Source organism: Hemicordylus capensis, chromosome 2 (genome assembly GCF_027244095.1).
Source record: "Hemicordylus capensis ecotype Gifberg chromosome 2, rHemCap1.1.pri, whole genome shotgun sequence".
NCBI lineage: Eukaryota > Metazoa > Chordata > Lepidosauria > Squamata > Cordylidae > Hemicordylus > Hemicordylus capensis.
In genome coordinates, this window is record NC_069658.1 from 217,257,234 (window position 1) to 217,271,871 (window position 14,638).

The 14,638-nt window shown below is 49.0% G+C and overlaps 1 protein-coding gene and 1 long non-coding RNA gene across 6 annotated transcripts in view; one reads left to right on the forward strand and one right to left on the reverse strand.

Moving 5' to 3' along the window:
• LOC128344459 (uncharacterized) overlaps positions 1-12,797 on the forward strand; it is a 52,718-nt gene extending 39,921 nt beyond the window's left edge. Inside the window, exon 3 of the long non-coding RNA XR_008315865.1 lies at positions 11,536-12,797. This is a non-coding gene — a long non-coding RNA (uncharacterized LOC128344459). The remainder of the gene's footprint in view (positions 1-11,535) is intronic.
• Positions 1-14,638, reverse strand: part of SEMA6B (semaphorin 6B) — a 261,480-nt gene that overhangs the window by 10,145 nt on the left and 236,697 nt on the right. For all 5 annotated transcript variants that reach the window (XM_053294577.1, XM_053294579.1, XM_053294576.1 and 2 more), the window contains 5 exons: positions 14,387-14,536; positions 8,473-8,667; positions 7,970-8,110; positions 2,358-2,435; positions 2,042-2,100 (listed from right to left, as the gene is read on the reverse strand). In XM_053294577.1, the coding sequence (XP_053150552.1) occupies positions 2,042-2,100; positions 2,358-2,435; positions 7,970-8,110; positions 8,473-8,667; positions 14,387-14,536 (623 nt within the window). The remainder of the gene's footprint in view (positions 1-2,041; positions 2,101-2,357; positions 2,436-7,969; positions 8,111-8,472; positions 8,668-14,386; positions 14,537-14,638) is intronic.

A 14,638-nucleotide genomic window follows, 5' to 3' on the forward strand; every position in this document is an offset into this window, starting at 1 on the left:
GGGCCGGCCGGAAAGCCAGCCTGCCACCTCCTCCCACCCACTCTCGTTAGTGGCCTCCTCCTCCCAACGGCTGGGTCGGGTTGGCCCAGCCCGCCGCTGCCACCTCCTCCTCCCGGCGGCCAGGTCTCCTGCTGCCACCTCCTGTTCCTGCTGGCCGTCCAGGGCTGGCCTGCCTCTTCCTCCCAGCGGCGGGCTGCCCGCCGCTGCCTCCTGTTTACCGCTGGCTGGGCTGGCCCACAGCCACTGCCTCCAGCTGACCAGCTGCCACCGCCATTATCTCCCCATCCCCGTCGCTATCCCCAAGGCAGCTGCTCTTGCGAGAGCTACCACACATGGAATTAGCGACGGGTATGTGTAGGAGAAATAAATATATAGATATGAACATTGTAGAAGGACATTGTAGAACTGGAAAAGGTACAGAAGAGGGCAACCAAGCGGATCAGGGGCCTAGAGCACCTTTCTTATGAGGCAAGGCTACAACACCTGGGGCTTTTTAGTTTAGAAAAAGGACGACTGCAGGGAGACATATAGAGGTCGATAAAATCATGCATGGTGTGGAGAAAGTGGAGAGAGAGAAATTCTTCTCCCTCTCCCATAACACTAGAACCAGAGGTCATCCCATTAAACTGATTGCCAGAAAATCTAGGACCAGCAAATGGAAGTACTTTTTCACACAACGCATAATCAACTAGTGGAATTCTCTGCCACCAGATGTGGTGACAGCCAACAACCTGGATGGCTTTAAGAGGGGTTTGGATCACTTCATGGAGGAGAGGTCTATCAACGGCTACTAGTCGGAGGGCTGTGGGCCACCTCCAGCCTCAAAGGCAGGATGCCTCTGAGTGAGTACCAGTTGCAGGGGAGTAAAAGCAGGAGGGAGGGCATGCTCTCAACTCCTGCCTGTGGCTTCCGGCAGCATCTGCTGGGCCACTGTGTGAAACTGGATGCTGGACTAGATGGGCCTTGGGCCTGATATAGCAGGGCTGTTCTTATGAAAACATATGCAGAAGTGTGCAATTTGCAGAATATATTCAGGTTGCAGAATCCAGATGTTCTTGGTGTGGAATGCAGGCTTCCCTCAGTCTCCCTATTGTGGTGAGTAGGGGGTGTGGAAGCTGGCTTGGTTCAACCCTCAATGTCGAACCGGCTTGGCTCGCAGGTTCGGGGTTGAATCGGACCAGCCTAGGCCGGTCCAAGTTCGAAGCGAACCGGGCCTAGTCTGAAGTGAGCCGGTTCAGAGCTCTACTGGTACAGGGGAATCTGGCTAGGATTCTCCTTTACCAGTAAAGGGGCAGGGGAGCTTCCTTATACCTAGGGCGGGTGAGAGGAGAGTGAGTCCCAGCGGTGGCAGTGTGTGTGTGTGTGTGTGTGTGTGTGTGTGTGTGTGCAGTAGCTCTTCCAACCCCCACCAGCTTCACTCAGAGTAGCCTGAGTGGGCGGTGTCCTGCTTCCAGCCTTTGTGCACGTGCGGGGGCCATTTTAGTGACCTCCTCGCATGTGTGGAGGCCATTTGCATGATCGTGCAATTTGTGTGGTCATGCAAATGCCTCTGAGCATGTGCAGAGGTCACTAAAATGCCCCCCCCCACATGCTCAGAGGCCCAGGGTACTCTGGGAGAGGCTGGCGGTGTGTGTGTGTAGGAGGAAGATCCGCTGCCACCATGACTTGAAAGTACTAACTCCCTCCCCTCCCACCACCTCTAGGTTTAGGGAAGCCCCCCAGCCCCTTTACTGGTAAAAGGGAATCCTCACTGGATTCCTCTTTACCAGTAGAGCTCTGAACCGGTTTGAACTGGTTTGACTGGTGCCAAAACCAAGCCAGGCTGAGTTGGTTCAAATCTAGCCCGGATGCGAACTGATCTGGCCTGGCCAGTTTTGTACAGCCCTAGTGGGGTGGTGGAGGCAGAGAACCATGGCCTGCCTAGCAGCCATAGGGCCTATTCACGGCAGAGGCAAGCAATGCACTGATCACTTCTTGGTTTACAACTCTGCTGCTATGCTTCACCTGACCCACGGAGCCCCAGTGATGGAGAAGCACATACCTTCACAGTCCCCAAGATGAGAGGTCCTGCCCCCAATGATGTCTTGCTCAAATGCAACCCTGCAGGAGGACCGAGAGAGAGCGGACATTAAAAGAACTGACGTGAAGGTGTTAAGTGCGCACAATCCACAAGCCAGGAGGGGAAAGCGGGATGACCTCTGAAGGTCCCTTCCAGCCCTCTATCTAAAGGTGTTCCAAAAATGTCCACTATGTTAATGCATTTTAAGGAGAAACAGAGGTCATTCCCCAACCATCCTTTCTCACCTACAGTATCTCCCCCCACCACCAAGGGCGGGCTTTGTACCATATGCACTTACCTGGTGCTTGGTTCCAGGAATATACAGGAGCCTTCGGGAGTCCAGCCGCAGTATGGGTCCCGGCTCCCCAAACAACTTCTGAGAGGGAGAGAGAGATTAGTAGGGTTCATTGGCAATGGATGTCCTTTGGGGTCAGGGAACCATCTTTTTCTTTTTTCCCCTGATGTAAAAATTTCCCCCTTGCTACGTGAGCAAAGAGACTTACTGGATTCCCCTTTACAAGCATCCTAAACCGGGCCAAACCGGCTCGACCCAGTTCGAGTGCACAAATCGAACGGCTGATTTGTGCCAATTTGAATGCCGAAATGTAATGAACTGGTTTGCGGACCAGCAGTTTGAATTCGAACCGAACTGCCCAGAATGGGATCTGTGCATACCCCTACTCCACATCTGGCCCCGTGTCCTTCTGACAGAGCTCGGTTCACTGCGAGTTCGGTCAGTGATGTGCACAGCCTGCTTGCTATTGGTTGGCAGTGGGTCAGTGGGCGGGCTGACTCGGAGGCAGAGCGGCCGGAAGCATACAGCGAGGCGATTCTCACAATCGGCCAAAATCAGGCTAAGGGAGCCTAGCCCGATTGCGGCCGAGCGTGAGAACCACCAGGCTCACAGCCGAGCCCGGTTTCTCCAAAGAGGGTAACCCGCTTGAATACCCCTCTCCTTAGACGAGGTTAGCGGAGCAAGCGCTCCGCTAACCCCATCTATTTGATCGTGTATTGCTGTGGCGCGGCTCCGTGCCAGGGCAACACATGAGGAGACCCCTGCCGGGAGGCTGAAACAAGTCTCTCGGCCCTGGGGGGGTCACTCCAGGGTGCCCCACGCATTTGCGTGGGGCATCCTGGACTTTCTGGGGGCCGTGCAGCCCCCGATCCCCACAGCCTGCACCGGCTACGCGACAGAGCCAGCAGTCATGTGGGTGGCCAATTCTCCTCTCCCTCCACTCTTTTTTTTTTGAAAAGTAGTATGGAAATATTCATAAATTAGTACTCTTTGGTTGTGGGTGGATGAAGGGTAATCTTGGTTGGGGGAGCCTTTGGTAAGTCCCTCATTACAAGCAGATCATAATATTGATTGTGGCCATGTTCTTTTATTTCGGTGGTGGTGCTGGGTGTGGCTGTCACCCTAGCTGGAACATTTAAATGTGTGTGTTTACAGTTGTGTGTTTGATTTTGTGCACGCACACAATCTCCGAGGGGGTACCTGAGCTGAAGGTCTGCAGCGGAAGTGGGGCACTTGTTAAGAGACGGTTGGGAATCCCTGGTGTAGACAATGCTAAGCTAGGCAGGCCAAGGACCTGAATCAGTAAAAGGCAGCTTTCTATGGAACCTATGGAAGCTAACAGCTTCTTCAGGGAATCAGAGAGAAATGGCAGTGGAGAGGGATATGGAGGACTGCAGGAACATTTCCAGACAGTCGGCTTTACCGCAGGGTTTATTGTGGGGCTTTACTGTGAGTTCGAATTTGCTCCCCAAAACTGATGCAAAGAGTAGCTTTTTAAAAAAATCCTGGACATAAACTGGGCTAGGTTCTAATGCACAACGAAAAACCCGAATCATGTCTGGAGTGCTTCCCAATAGCTCGCAGAGACTTTGGAGTAAATCTGGCCAATATATGAACGTACACCCTCCACTCCGGGGAAGAAGTGAGCGAAAAGCCCTGTCTGGAAATGCTCCAGGTGGGTTTTCTGAATTTTCTGGCAGTTGAGTTTTCTTTCTGCAGTCCTCTGTTGTACATGAGAAAGACAAAGGCTATAGTTGTCCAAAGTAGGTGCCCCTTCCTAATTCTCCTTATGGTCCCCCAGCTGAGCTGGTCTTGTGGTAGTGAGCATGAGTTGTCCCCTTTACTAAGCAGGATCTGCTCTGGTTTGCATTTGACTGGGAGACTACATGTAAGAGCACTGTAAGATATTCCCCTTGGGGGATGGGGCCGCTCTGGGAAGAGCATCTGCGTACTTGCAGGCAGAAGGTTCCAAATTCCCTGCTTGGCAGCTTCTCCAGATAGGGCTGAGAGAGACTCCTGCCTACAACCTTGGAGAAGCTGCTGCCAGTCTGTGTAGACAATACTGAGAGAGTTGGACCAAAGGTCTGACTCAATATATGGCCACTTTCTAGGTTCCTAATGTTCAACCACTCCAATGAGAGTCCGAGGACCTGCCCTCCTGGCTTTCCCACGTGCCGTTTGGATGGTTCATCTGCCGGACCAAACCTCCAGGCGCTGACCTTTCGTTCTGCGAGCCTTTTTGCTCAGTTTTTCTGTTGTGTTTTACGTTTTCCCTGCCGATCCCTCTGAGGGCCTGGTATTAAACGGAGGAGTTGTGAGGAATGGCGTCGCTGTCCCCAGCAATTAGGCGAGGAAATGTCGCCGGCACTGCGGCGGGTGGAGGCCCCCACAGTGGGTGACAAATGGCTTTAATATCACAGTGGAGCAGGATGGCCTGCAGCCGCCTATGGAAATTGGCTTCCACCGCACAGACAGCACACCTCGCTCTGTCCTCCAAATACGGCCATAATGAAGACCGTGGTAGGCAAAACATCCAGAGGGACACATCTGTGCCAGGAGAGGGCTGTTTATACGGTTTTCTTACATTCTTTAATTATTAATATTAATTATTGTCATGGAAAATGAAGTAAAATCACCCCCTTTCGCCTTCAGCCTTGGCCTACAAGATGAAGATCTTCCCTATAGCTCAGGAGTTCCCAACCTGTACCCCAGATTTTGCTGAACTACAACTAAGGATGTGCACAAAACTGGTTTTGCTGGTTCGGCATGAATCTGGATTGGATCCAAGCTGATCCATCCCAGTTTTGACCCCAGTCGAATCAGACCTGGTTTGGCCGGCTGAGGGCTCTACTAGTAAAGGGAAATCTGGTGAGGATACTCCCTTACCAGTAAAGGGGAAGAGGGGATGTCCTAAGCGTAGAGGGGGCAGGAGGGAAGAAAATAGCTACTTAAAAGTGCCGCTGGCCACGGGGGTGGCGGCGAGGACGATGGTGGCTCCCCCCTCACCGGCCTCCTCCTATTCCATGTGCAGACGCTTGGATTGGGCCAAGGAAGGCCCAAACTGGGCCAGTATGGGTGGAAGTCACCGCCACCACACTGACAACCGGCGGTGGCACTTGTAAGTAGCTATTTACTTCTCTCCCGCCCCTGAACCTTAGGAGAGGAGAGCTGGTCTTGTGGTAGCAAGCATGACTTGTCCCCTTAGCTAAGTAGGGTCCACCCTGGTTGCATATGAATGGGAGACTAGAAGTGCGAGCACTGTAAGATATTTCCATCATGGGATGGAGCCGCTCTGGGAAGAGCATCTAGGTTCCAAGTTCCCTCCCTGGCAGCATCTCCAAGATAGGGCTGAGAGAGATTCCTGCCTGCAACCTTGGAGAAGCTGCTGCCAGTCTATGTAGACAATACTGAGCTAGATGGACCCATAGTCTGACTCAGTATATGGCAGCTTCCTATGTTCCAAGCTGAGAGCCCCCTTTACTTGTAAAGTAGAATCTTCACCGGATCCCCTTAACCAGAAGAGTTCCGAACTGGCTTCTTTTGAACCTGGCCCGATTTGGTTTGGACCTGGGCCGGCTTGGGCCAGTCCAGTTCGACTCTGAACCCATCGAGCCAAGCCAGCTTGATGCCGAACCCGGCTCAAGCCGAGCCCGGGTCAAACCGAGCCGGCTTGCACACCCCTAACTACAACTCCCAATATCCCCGCCACAATTTTATTGTGGTGGGGGGTGATGGGAGTTGTTGTTCAGCAGCATCTGGAGTACCACAGGTTGGGAACCCTTGATATAACCAATAACCTGCAATCCAGTATTTTTCAAGATTCTTGTGCTTAAGGACAGAGCTATCTAGTTAGTGTTCTCTGCTTCATGGAAGGCCCCCTCCCCCAAGCATTTGAGGATTTAAGAACATAACAGCCCCGCTGCGTCAGGTCCAAGGCTTATCTAGTCCAGCAACCTGTTTCCCACAGTGGCCTACCAGACTTTTAATTAATTAATTAGATTTTTCTACCGCTTCACCCAGATGGCTCTAGGCAGTTCAAATAGAAAAACAGATAAAAACCAAAGAAATATTAAAAACAAAATTAAAACCAGTTTAAAGTCATTTCAGTAATCATTAAAGGCCACTGTGATGCCTCAGGGAAGCCCCCAAGCAGGTGATGAAGGCATCCCTTCTCTAATGCTCCTCTGCAACTGGTATTTGGAGGTCTCTTTATTCGCGGTTTCATTATCTGCAGAAACAGGCAGGAACAGAACCACCACAAATAACAAGGGCCAACTCTATGTGCAAATGCACCGTTCGGTTACCTTCTGGCACCTCAGTAACTCTTCCAAATTTGTAATTAGCGTTATGCTCCTTGAACTAACACTCCTTGAAATTACTTTTCAGACAAAGCCCTTTGTAATCAGTGTTCAGCTGATGGCTTAAGCTTTGTCTGGGTTTATGCCTCTATAAGTTGTATCAGAAGCCATTCATTCATTCATCCATTCATTAATTCTTTCAGTTTTTATACCGCCTTTCATAAGACATCCGTAAAATCAGTTAAACAATAAAAACCATACCCCCCCCAAAAAAAAACCCCATTAAAAAGACAAACAAGCAAGAAAGCAGAGAAAGCTTTTACCTAAGGGGTAAAAGCCTGAACAAATAAAAAGGTCTTCAGTTGGTTTTTTAAAAGCAGCCACAGATGTCAAAGGGGACATTAACTGGGAGAGCATTCCAGAGTTGTGGGGGGAAGGCCCTGTCCACTCTCAACAGAGAGAGGCTAAAGGGGCACATAGTGCAAAGGCCCCTCTGACAACTATGTGCTATGCAAACACTCTAGTATTTTTGAGGAAGCTTTGTCTCACAAGTTCTTTTCATGTATTTATTGTTGTCACACACAATACCCTGAGTGAGAATCGTACTTGTGTTCCGATTCTCAGAACACAAGAATCGTGTTTTTTTAATTTTTTAAATTTACTATTTAATATTACCCCTGCTAACTTGGCAAAGAGGCACTTTTTAACGTGGTGATTCTCTTTATTTAGCAGGGGGAGAGTAACTGGCCCTATCCACCCCCAGCACAGTACTTTCAGTGACTGTTGCTGGTGTCTATCTTGTGTTTCTTTTTAGACTGTAAGCCCTTTGGGGACAGGGATCCATCTTGTTTATCTTATTTATTTATTATTTCTCTGTGTAAACCGCCCTGAGCCATTTGTTGCAAGGGCGGTATAGAAATCGAATGAATGAATGAATGAATATTATTTAAGCCAGTTGTATGTCCTCAGCTGGAGCTTTGCATGACCTGCAGTTTCCTGATATAGCTTATGGCTAGTCTGAATACTGAGGTATGAGAAGTCATCTAATTCGGGGCAATCCACAGCATTATAATACAATCCTGATTCCTAACTTCCAAACTATAAGAGCTGTTGGACAGTGGAACAGCCTGCCTCATGCAGTGGTGGGCTCTACACTGGAGGTTTCCAAGCAGAGGCTGGACAGCCACCTGTCAGGGATGCTGCAACAGATTCCTGCACTGAGAAGGGGCTGGACTAGATGACCTCTGAGGGTACTCTGGACAGTAACATTCTACAATTCTCTGCCCTACACTCCGAAGAGGATAAACCAGGACTCACTTCATGCAGCCTGAATGTTGATGGCATCTGGCCACGGGGGCCCGCACCACGCAGGGAGGAAAGGCCAGCAGCAGGGAGCCCGTGGCTTTGTCCAGTTCCATGCCCAGGAGTTTCCGTTCATCCACATTGTCCTTGCCGCATCTGGGGAAAGATAAAAACCACAGCTTGAGGAATAAAGAGGTAAAACAAGCATCTTTTTTGGAACATATCCTATGGGCACAACAGCATGCAAATGCCAGAGTCACGCAGAGCTCTTTCCCGTGTGGAATGGAAAAGTAGCCCATTTCCATGCACACACAGAACAGCGCCACTCTGAAATGCTCAGTTTCTAAAAGAAGAGAGGCGTTGGGGTTGTATCCTCCCCAGAAGGCATGGTCTACCCACTATGGTTCCAATCCAGCATGGCTCTGGGCCCTGGGGAGGGGGCTGCCTGTTCCCACACAAGAAGCCAACTTCTTTCTGCTTCCAGTGACACTGACGAAGCAGGGAGTTCTTCCACTTACTTCTCAGTGGGGTAGGTCTCAAACTCTTCCAGGAGCAGGCTCTGGCTGCTGGCTTTGACCGTCGAGGAGCCGGCGCTGACGTTGGCTCGGATCAGGAACTTGAGCACCGTCCCAGTGTCAGAGCCCAAGAAGACCACCGTATGATTCCTCCCGGGCCCGGCTGCAGGGTCCACCACAATCTTCCGCAGCTGATGCCTGCCCAGGAGAAGAGAGATTCTTAGATTAAGTGCAAATAGTTATTTCCGAAATAAGGGAAAATAAAAAGCATTTGTCCACAGACGGGCGAGCTGCCTCCTTGCTGTCCTGCAGAGAAGGATAAACAACCTGATGGCAATCCAATGGAGTGTAGCAGGGTTGGAATGGCACACTTCAAATGTTAAGAGAGACCCAGGTTCAAATCCTGTAGTCAGCTGCAAAGCTGACGGGTGAACTCTGGCTGGTCACTATCTCTCTGAGCCTAGCCTACCTCACAGGGCTGTTGTGAGGATAACAATCAGTGGGGAGAGGGTTAGGCCACCTTGTCCTCTTTGGAAGAAGTATGGGATAAAAACTGATTCACCATGGGTTGTGGTAATGGCCACCAGCTTGGATGGCTAAGTGGGGCTTAGAGAAATTCATCGAGCACAGGTCTATCAATGGCTACTAGTCCGGATGGCTATAGGCTACCTCCAGACTCAGAGGCAAGATGCCTCTACATACCAGTTGCAGGGGAGCAACAGCAGGAGAGAGGGCATGCCCTCCCCTCTTTCCTGTCGGCTTCACAGAGGCATCTGGTGGACCACTGTGTGAAATGGGATGCTGGACTAGATTAGCCTTGGGCCTGATCCAGCAGGGCTGTTCTTATGTTCTTAATTTCAGATTTAGCCTTCTTTTGTTCTTTTGCATAGAACTCTTGCAACTTATCTATAAACATGTTATAATTATTGAGAATAAATTCTGTCTTGTCTCCCATTGTAAGTGCAGTAAAAATTCCAACCACTTCTGGCTGCTTCAACCAATGCGCATGTGCCACTGCATTCTTCTCATTCCATCTTGCCCTCACAATTTATGTATTTATTTATTAAAAGATTTAATATATTGCGCAATCCACAGACTCAGATGGTGTACAGGCAAGAACAGCGTCCGAGATTGTGTGTGTGTGTGTGTGTGTGTGTGTGTGAGAGAGAGAGAGAGAAAGAGAGAGAGAGAGAGAGAGAGAGAGAGAGATTTAAAGGGTAAACACCTGGTGGAAAAGAAACGTCTTTAATAAGATCTTAGGAAACATAGGAAACTGCCATATACTGAGTCAGACCGTTGGTCTATCTAGCTCAGTATTGTCTTCACAGACTGGCAGTGGCTTCTCCAAGGTTGCAGGCAGGAATCTCTCCCAGCCCTATCTTGGAGAAGCCAGGGAGGGAACTTGAAACCTTCTGCTCTTCCCAGAGCGGCTTCATCCCCTGAGGGGAATATCTTGCAGTGCTCACACATCAAGTCTCCCATTCATATGCAACCAGGGCAGACCCTGCTTAGCTAAGGGGACAAGTCATGCTTGCTACCACAAGACCAGCTCTCCTCTCCTAATCTTAAAGGCTGAAAGGGAGTTTCTCTGTTATGTTCTTATGTTCTTATGTAGTACCTTCTCTGCAAGGATCCAGACAGAATCAAGATTCAAATTACTCGGACATTGGGCCAAAATAAAAAAAGGTTAAATACAACAGAGACAAATGTATGGTCCTGCATTTGGGTAAGAAAAATCAAATGCAAACGTCCATGATGGGAGAGACCTGACTTGGCAGCAAAAAAATGGGAAAGGGACCAAGGCGTCTTCGCAGGAAACAAGTTGAAAATAAGCCAACCTTGTGCTGCAGCAGCTAAAAAAGTGAATACAATCTACAATTAACAGAGGCATTGTGTGTCCAGATCATGACAAGTATATAAAATGTAAAAATAAATAAAATAAAATAAATAAGTAATCTGTCACCCTATTTTCCACCTTCCTTGGAGTTCAGGGTCCAGTTCTAAGCCCAACATTTTAAGGACGACATTGATAAACTGAATCCAAGCTGGTGAGGGGGTCTGAAACAAGTCCTACGAGGGACAGTTGAGGCAGGTGGGCATGCTTAGTCTGGAGAAGAGAAGAGCAGCGAGATGTGACCATTGTCTTCAAATATCTGAAAGGCTGCCACCCAGAAGGAGGAGTGGACTTGTTCTCTGCTGCATCTGAGGGCAGGACTAGAAGCCAGGAGTTGAAATTACAAGAGGCAGATTTAGGCTAGACATTAGGACGAATTTCCTAAGAGCTGAGTGACAGTGGGACACTCTGCCTCATGCAGTGGTGGGCTCTCCTTTGCTGGAGGTTTTCAAACAGAGGTTGGATGGTCATCTGTCAGGGATGCTGTGACCCTTTCCTGTACTGAGCAGGGGGTTGGTCTAGAACAGGGATTCTCAGCTTTGGGTCCCCAGAGGTTAGTGGACTTCAACTCCGATAATACCAAGCCCCAGTGGCCTTTGGCTGGGGATTATGGGAGTTAAAGTCCAATAACATCTGGGGACCCACACGTTGAGAATCCCTGGTCTAGAAGACCTCCAAGGTTCCCTCCCACTCTAAAATCCCATGATTCCAGTGCACCAGGAGCATTTCCAGACGGGGCTTTTAGCTTGGAATGGACGGTATGCGTTCGCACATCACCTGGATTCGTGCCAAAGTCCATGCGAGATATTGGGGAACACTTAACACATGATTCCGGTTTCTTATTATGTGTTAGAGCCTATCCCAATTTATGTCCGGGTTAAAAAAATCCATCTTTTGGCATCGGTTTTTGGGGGCAAATTTGAACTTGTAGTAAACCCATGGCAAAGCCTGCTGTAAGGGAAAGCTCCAGGGGAAAACAAAGAGTGAAATCCACATCAGCACAGTGGGAGAGAGACGTTGTGGCTGGTTAAAGGGACAGGCGGATTTAACACAGTGACAAGCCAGTCAGATGAATGCACGGATTGTGGAAGGACCCCTTTGGGAGGAGGGGAAAAAGTCAATTAGAGAAAAGTTTTCTGTTGTCTCATTAAATCTGTAATTATCTCCACCAGTTAATTCCAGCTGTTTTGCATAAGAAGCTTCGCCAGGACCACAGGGTGGGGGCCAGATGTGTGCAGAAGAGCACCAGAGAGTGGTTTGCAACTGGAAATTGGTCCCTCCACGGCTCCTGAAATGGCATCTTCCTTTGGTGCACAACCACAACAAGCTGGTGATCAAGTGCGAACAGGGCATTCCTACACAGTTGAGGTCCTGCACCCTTTGCCAGAATCCTGGGGAGAGATTTTGCTAGGCCCTGTCTGAAAAGCATCCCACCCCCCTGCCCCAAGATCTTCTGGTGTGAATTTCTGGCCAGAGAGACAATGGGAAAGACGCTTGATTAATTTCTCATAAAGCAGCAATTAAGACAGATTTAATTAGAACCAGATCGTCTTGGCTGTAGTGCTGAGGAAATTAATGAAACTGCTCGTCTCCCTGGCCCTTCTGCGCACCAGCAAGCGCCCAGAACCACCATGCACGCAACAACTTAGCAAAATATGTTTTATGTACATCAGAACTAGGCGTGCAATGGTTCAGTCAGTTAGACCAACTGACTGAAAAACCATTTGATAAAGTGGCCCTGAACGGATGAGTCAGCACATTTTAAGTTTAAAAAAGAAAAGCAAAAAAGATGTTGTTTAGGGCAATCCCCAGACTAAGTTAGTCATGGCTTGGAGGGGCTGGATTACCTGAAAGAATATCTTGCCCAGACCTTAAAGATCATCTACAGAAGCCCTGCTCCGAGTCCCGCTGCCAAATGAGGTGAGGTACCTGGCACTTAGGGAGAGGGCCTTTTTGGCGGTGGCACCCTATTTACTGAAGGGCTTCCCTAGTGAGGCTCGCTTGGCACCATCACTATGCCAAAACTTTCTTCTTCACCCAGGCTTTTGAAATGCTTTGAAATGCTTTTAAAATGTTTTTAAAACCTGTTGTCTTTTTAGTCATATTGCTGGTACTGTTTTGTTTTAATGTATGTTTAATTGTATATCTTACTGTTTTGTGGTGATTCTCTTTATTTAACAGGGGGAGAGTAACTGGCCCTATCCACCCCTCAGCACAGTACTTCCAGTGACAGTTGCTGGTGTGTATCTCATGTTTCTTTTTAGATTGTGAGCTCTTTGGGGGCAGGGATCCATCTTATTTATTTGTTATTTCTCTGTGTAAACCACCCTGAGACGGGTGGTATAGAAATCGAATTCATCATCATCATCATCATCATCATCCAGAGAACAATGTGTTATGGGGCAGCCATATGAATAAATCATTTATTATTCTTGTTGTTATTGTTATTATTACAACTACAAGTCCCCTTGAAATTAATGGGATTTAAGTTAGCTGTGAGCCAGCGTGGTGTAGTGGTTAGAGTGCTGGACTAGGACCAGGGAGACCCGAGTTCAAATCCCCATTCAGCCATGAAACTAGCTGGGTGACTCTGGGCCAGTCACTTCTCTCGCAGCCTAACCTACTTCACAGGGTTGTTGTGAAAGAGAAACTCAAGTATGTAGTACACCGCTCTGGGCTCCTTGGAGGAAGAGCGGGATATAAATGTAAAAATAATAATAACAACAACAACAACAACAACAACAACAACATGTCTCACCGATTTCAATAGTCCTTAGACATGACTAATTTAGTTTGGACCCTGCCCACTGTTAGTGGCTGACATCCACATTAAGTTACTCCTGAGTAGTCCTAGTGAAATTAACTAGTCCTATAGAGCAGCTCCTGAGTAATACTAGTTAGTCTTCCTCTCTCCATCCCTCCACCTCCTTCCCTCTTTCATACTTCTAAAAACTGCAGATGGTATACGCTAGGTCTGTGCACCAGAAAAAGCATTGGCACTAGTCCGATCTGACCCATATCCGAATTCAGTCTGATACTGCCCGATGGTGGCAATGGCGAATTACCGCATAGCCAGTATAGGCAGCCACCTATGGCGGCAAATCTTGGGGAGCAGCATCTTGGAGGAAAATTTTATAAATGTTTTCTTTCACTGTGTAGTGGCGGAGGCTCTGCCCGCTTCCTAAACCATCACAGGAGGTGAGATCGGGCACTAGAGGACGGCAGCAAAAGAGGTCCTCCCTCAAGCCCGGCTTACTCGCAAATGAGACAGAGTGGGCGATTTTGGGCCTCTGCACACGTACGTGACTCCTATGATGGTTTGGGAGCTGGGCGGAGCCTTCGCCACTACACAGCGGCATTTTTAAAGGCAAAAGACAGAAATAAGTTTCCTCCCTCGCCAAACCCCCTTACTCTTGTCCCTGGGGTGGCAAATCATTGGCTGCCTATAGCTGGCCAAAAGATTAATCCGCCCCGACGGTGGGATCGACACAACTGCACAGTGATAACAAGTGATAAAAACTGCAGATGTACCCATGTAGAAGAAGCCTTCCCCACTGTGTAACTGAGATAGGGGAATGCCTCTCCTAGGATGCCTCTCCCAGCTGTGACATAGGAACATAGGAAGCTGCCATATACTGAGTCAGACCATAGGTCCATCTAGCTCAGTATTGTCTTCACAGACTGGCAGCGGCTTCTCCAAGGTTGCAGGCAGGAATCTCTCTCAGCCCTATCTTGGGGAAGATGCGCGAGAGGGAACTGGGAACCTAGATGCTTTTTCCAGAGCGGCTCCATCCCCAGAGGGGAATATCTTCCAGAGCTCACACTTCTAGTCTCCCATTCATATGCAAGCAGGGTGGAACCTGCTTAGCTAAGGGGACAACTCATGCTTGCTACCACAAGACCAGCTCGCCTCACAGTTATGTATAACTGAAAAACAATGGCGGCCATGAATTCCATCTTGGGAAAAGAAGGATTGGACTTTTGCAGGATGGAATCATCTTTTAAACCATGTCACTCTCTCACCGGGTCATGGTCCGGATGATCCAGGGAGCATTGCCCAGAGAGGGAACGGATTCATCCATCAGGGGATGCGTTTTGACAAAATTGAGGATCTCGTCCGGGAAAAAGCTGGAGGAATTGTAGCGCATCCCAGGAGCGGCACAACATCCGGGCCTGAAAGGAAACCAGAGAGAAAAAAGTAGTGCATTGGACTAGGACCAGGAAGACCCGAGTTCGAATCCCCATTCAACCATGAAACTCACTGGGTGACTCTGG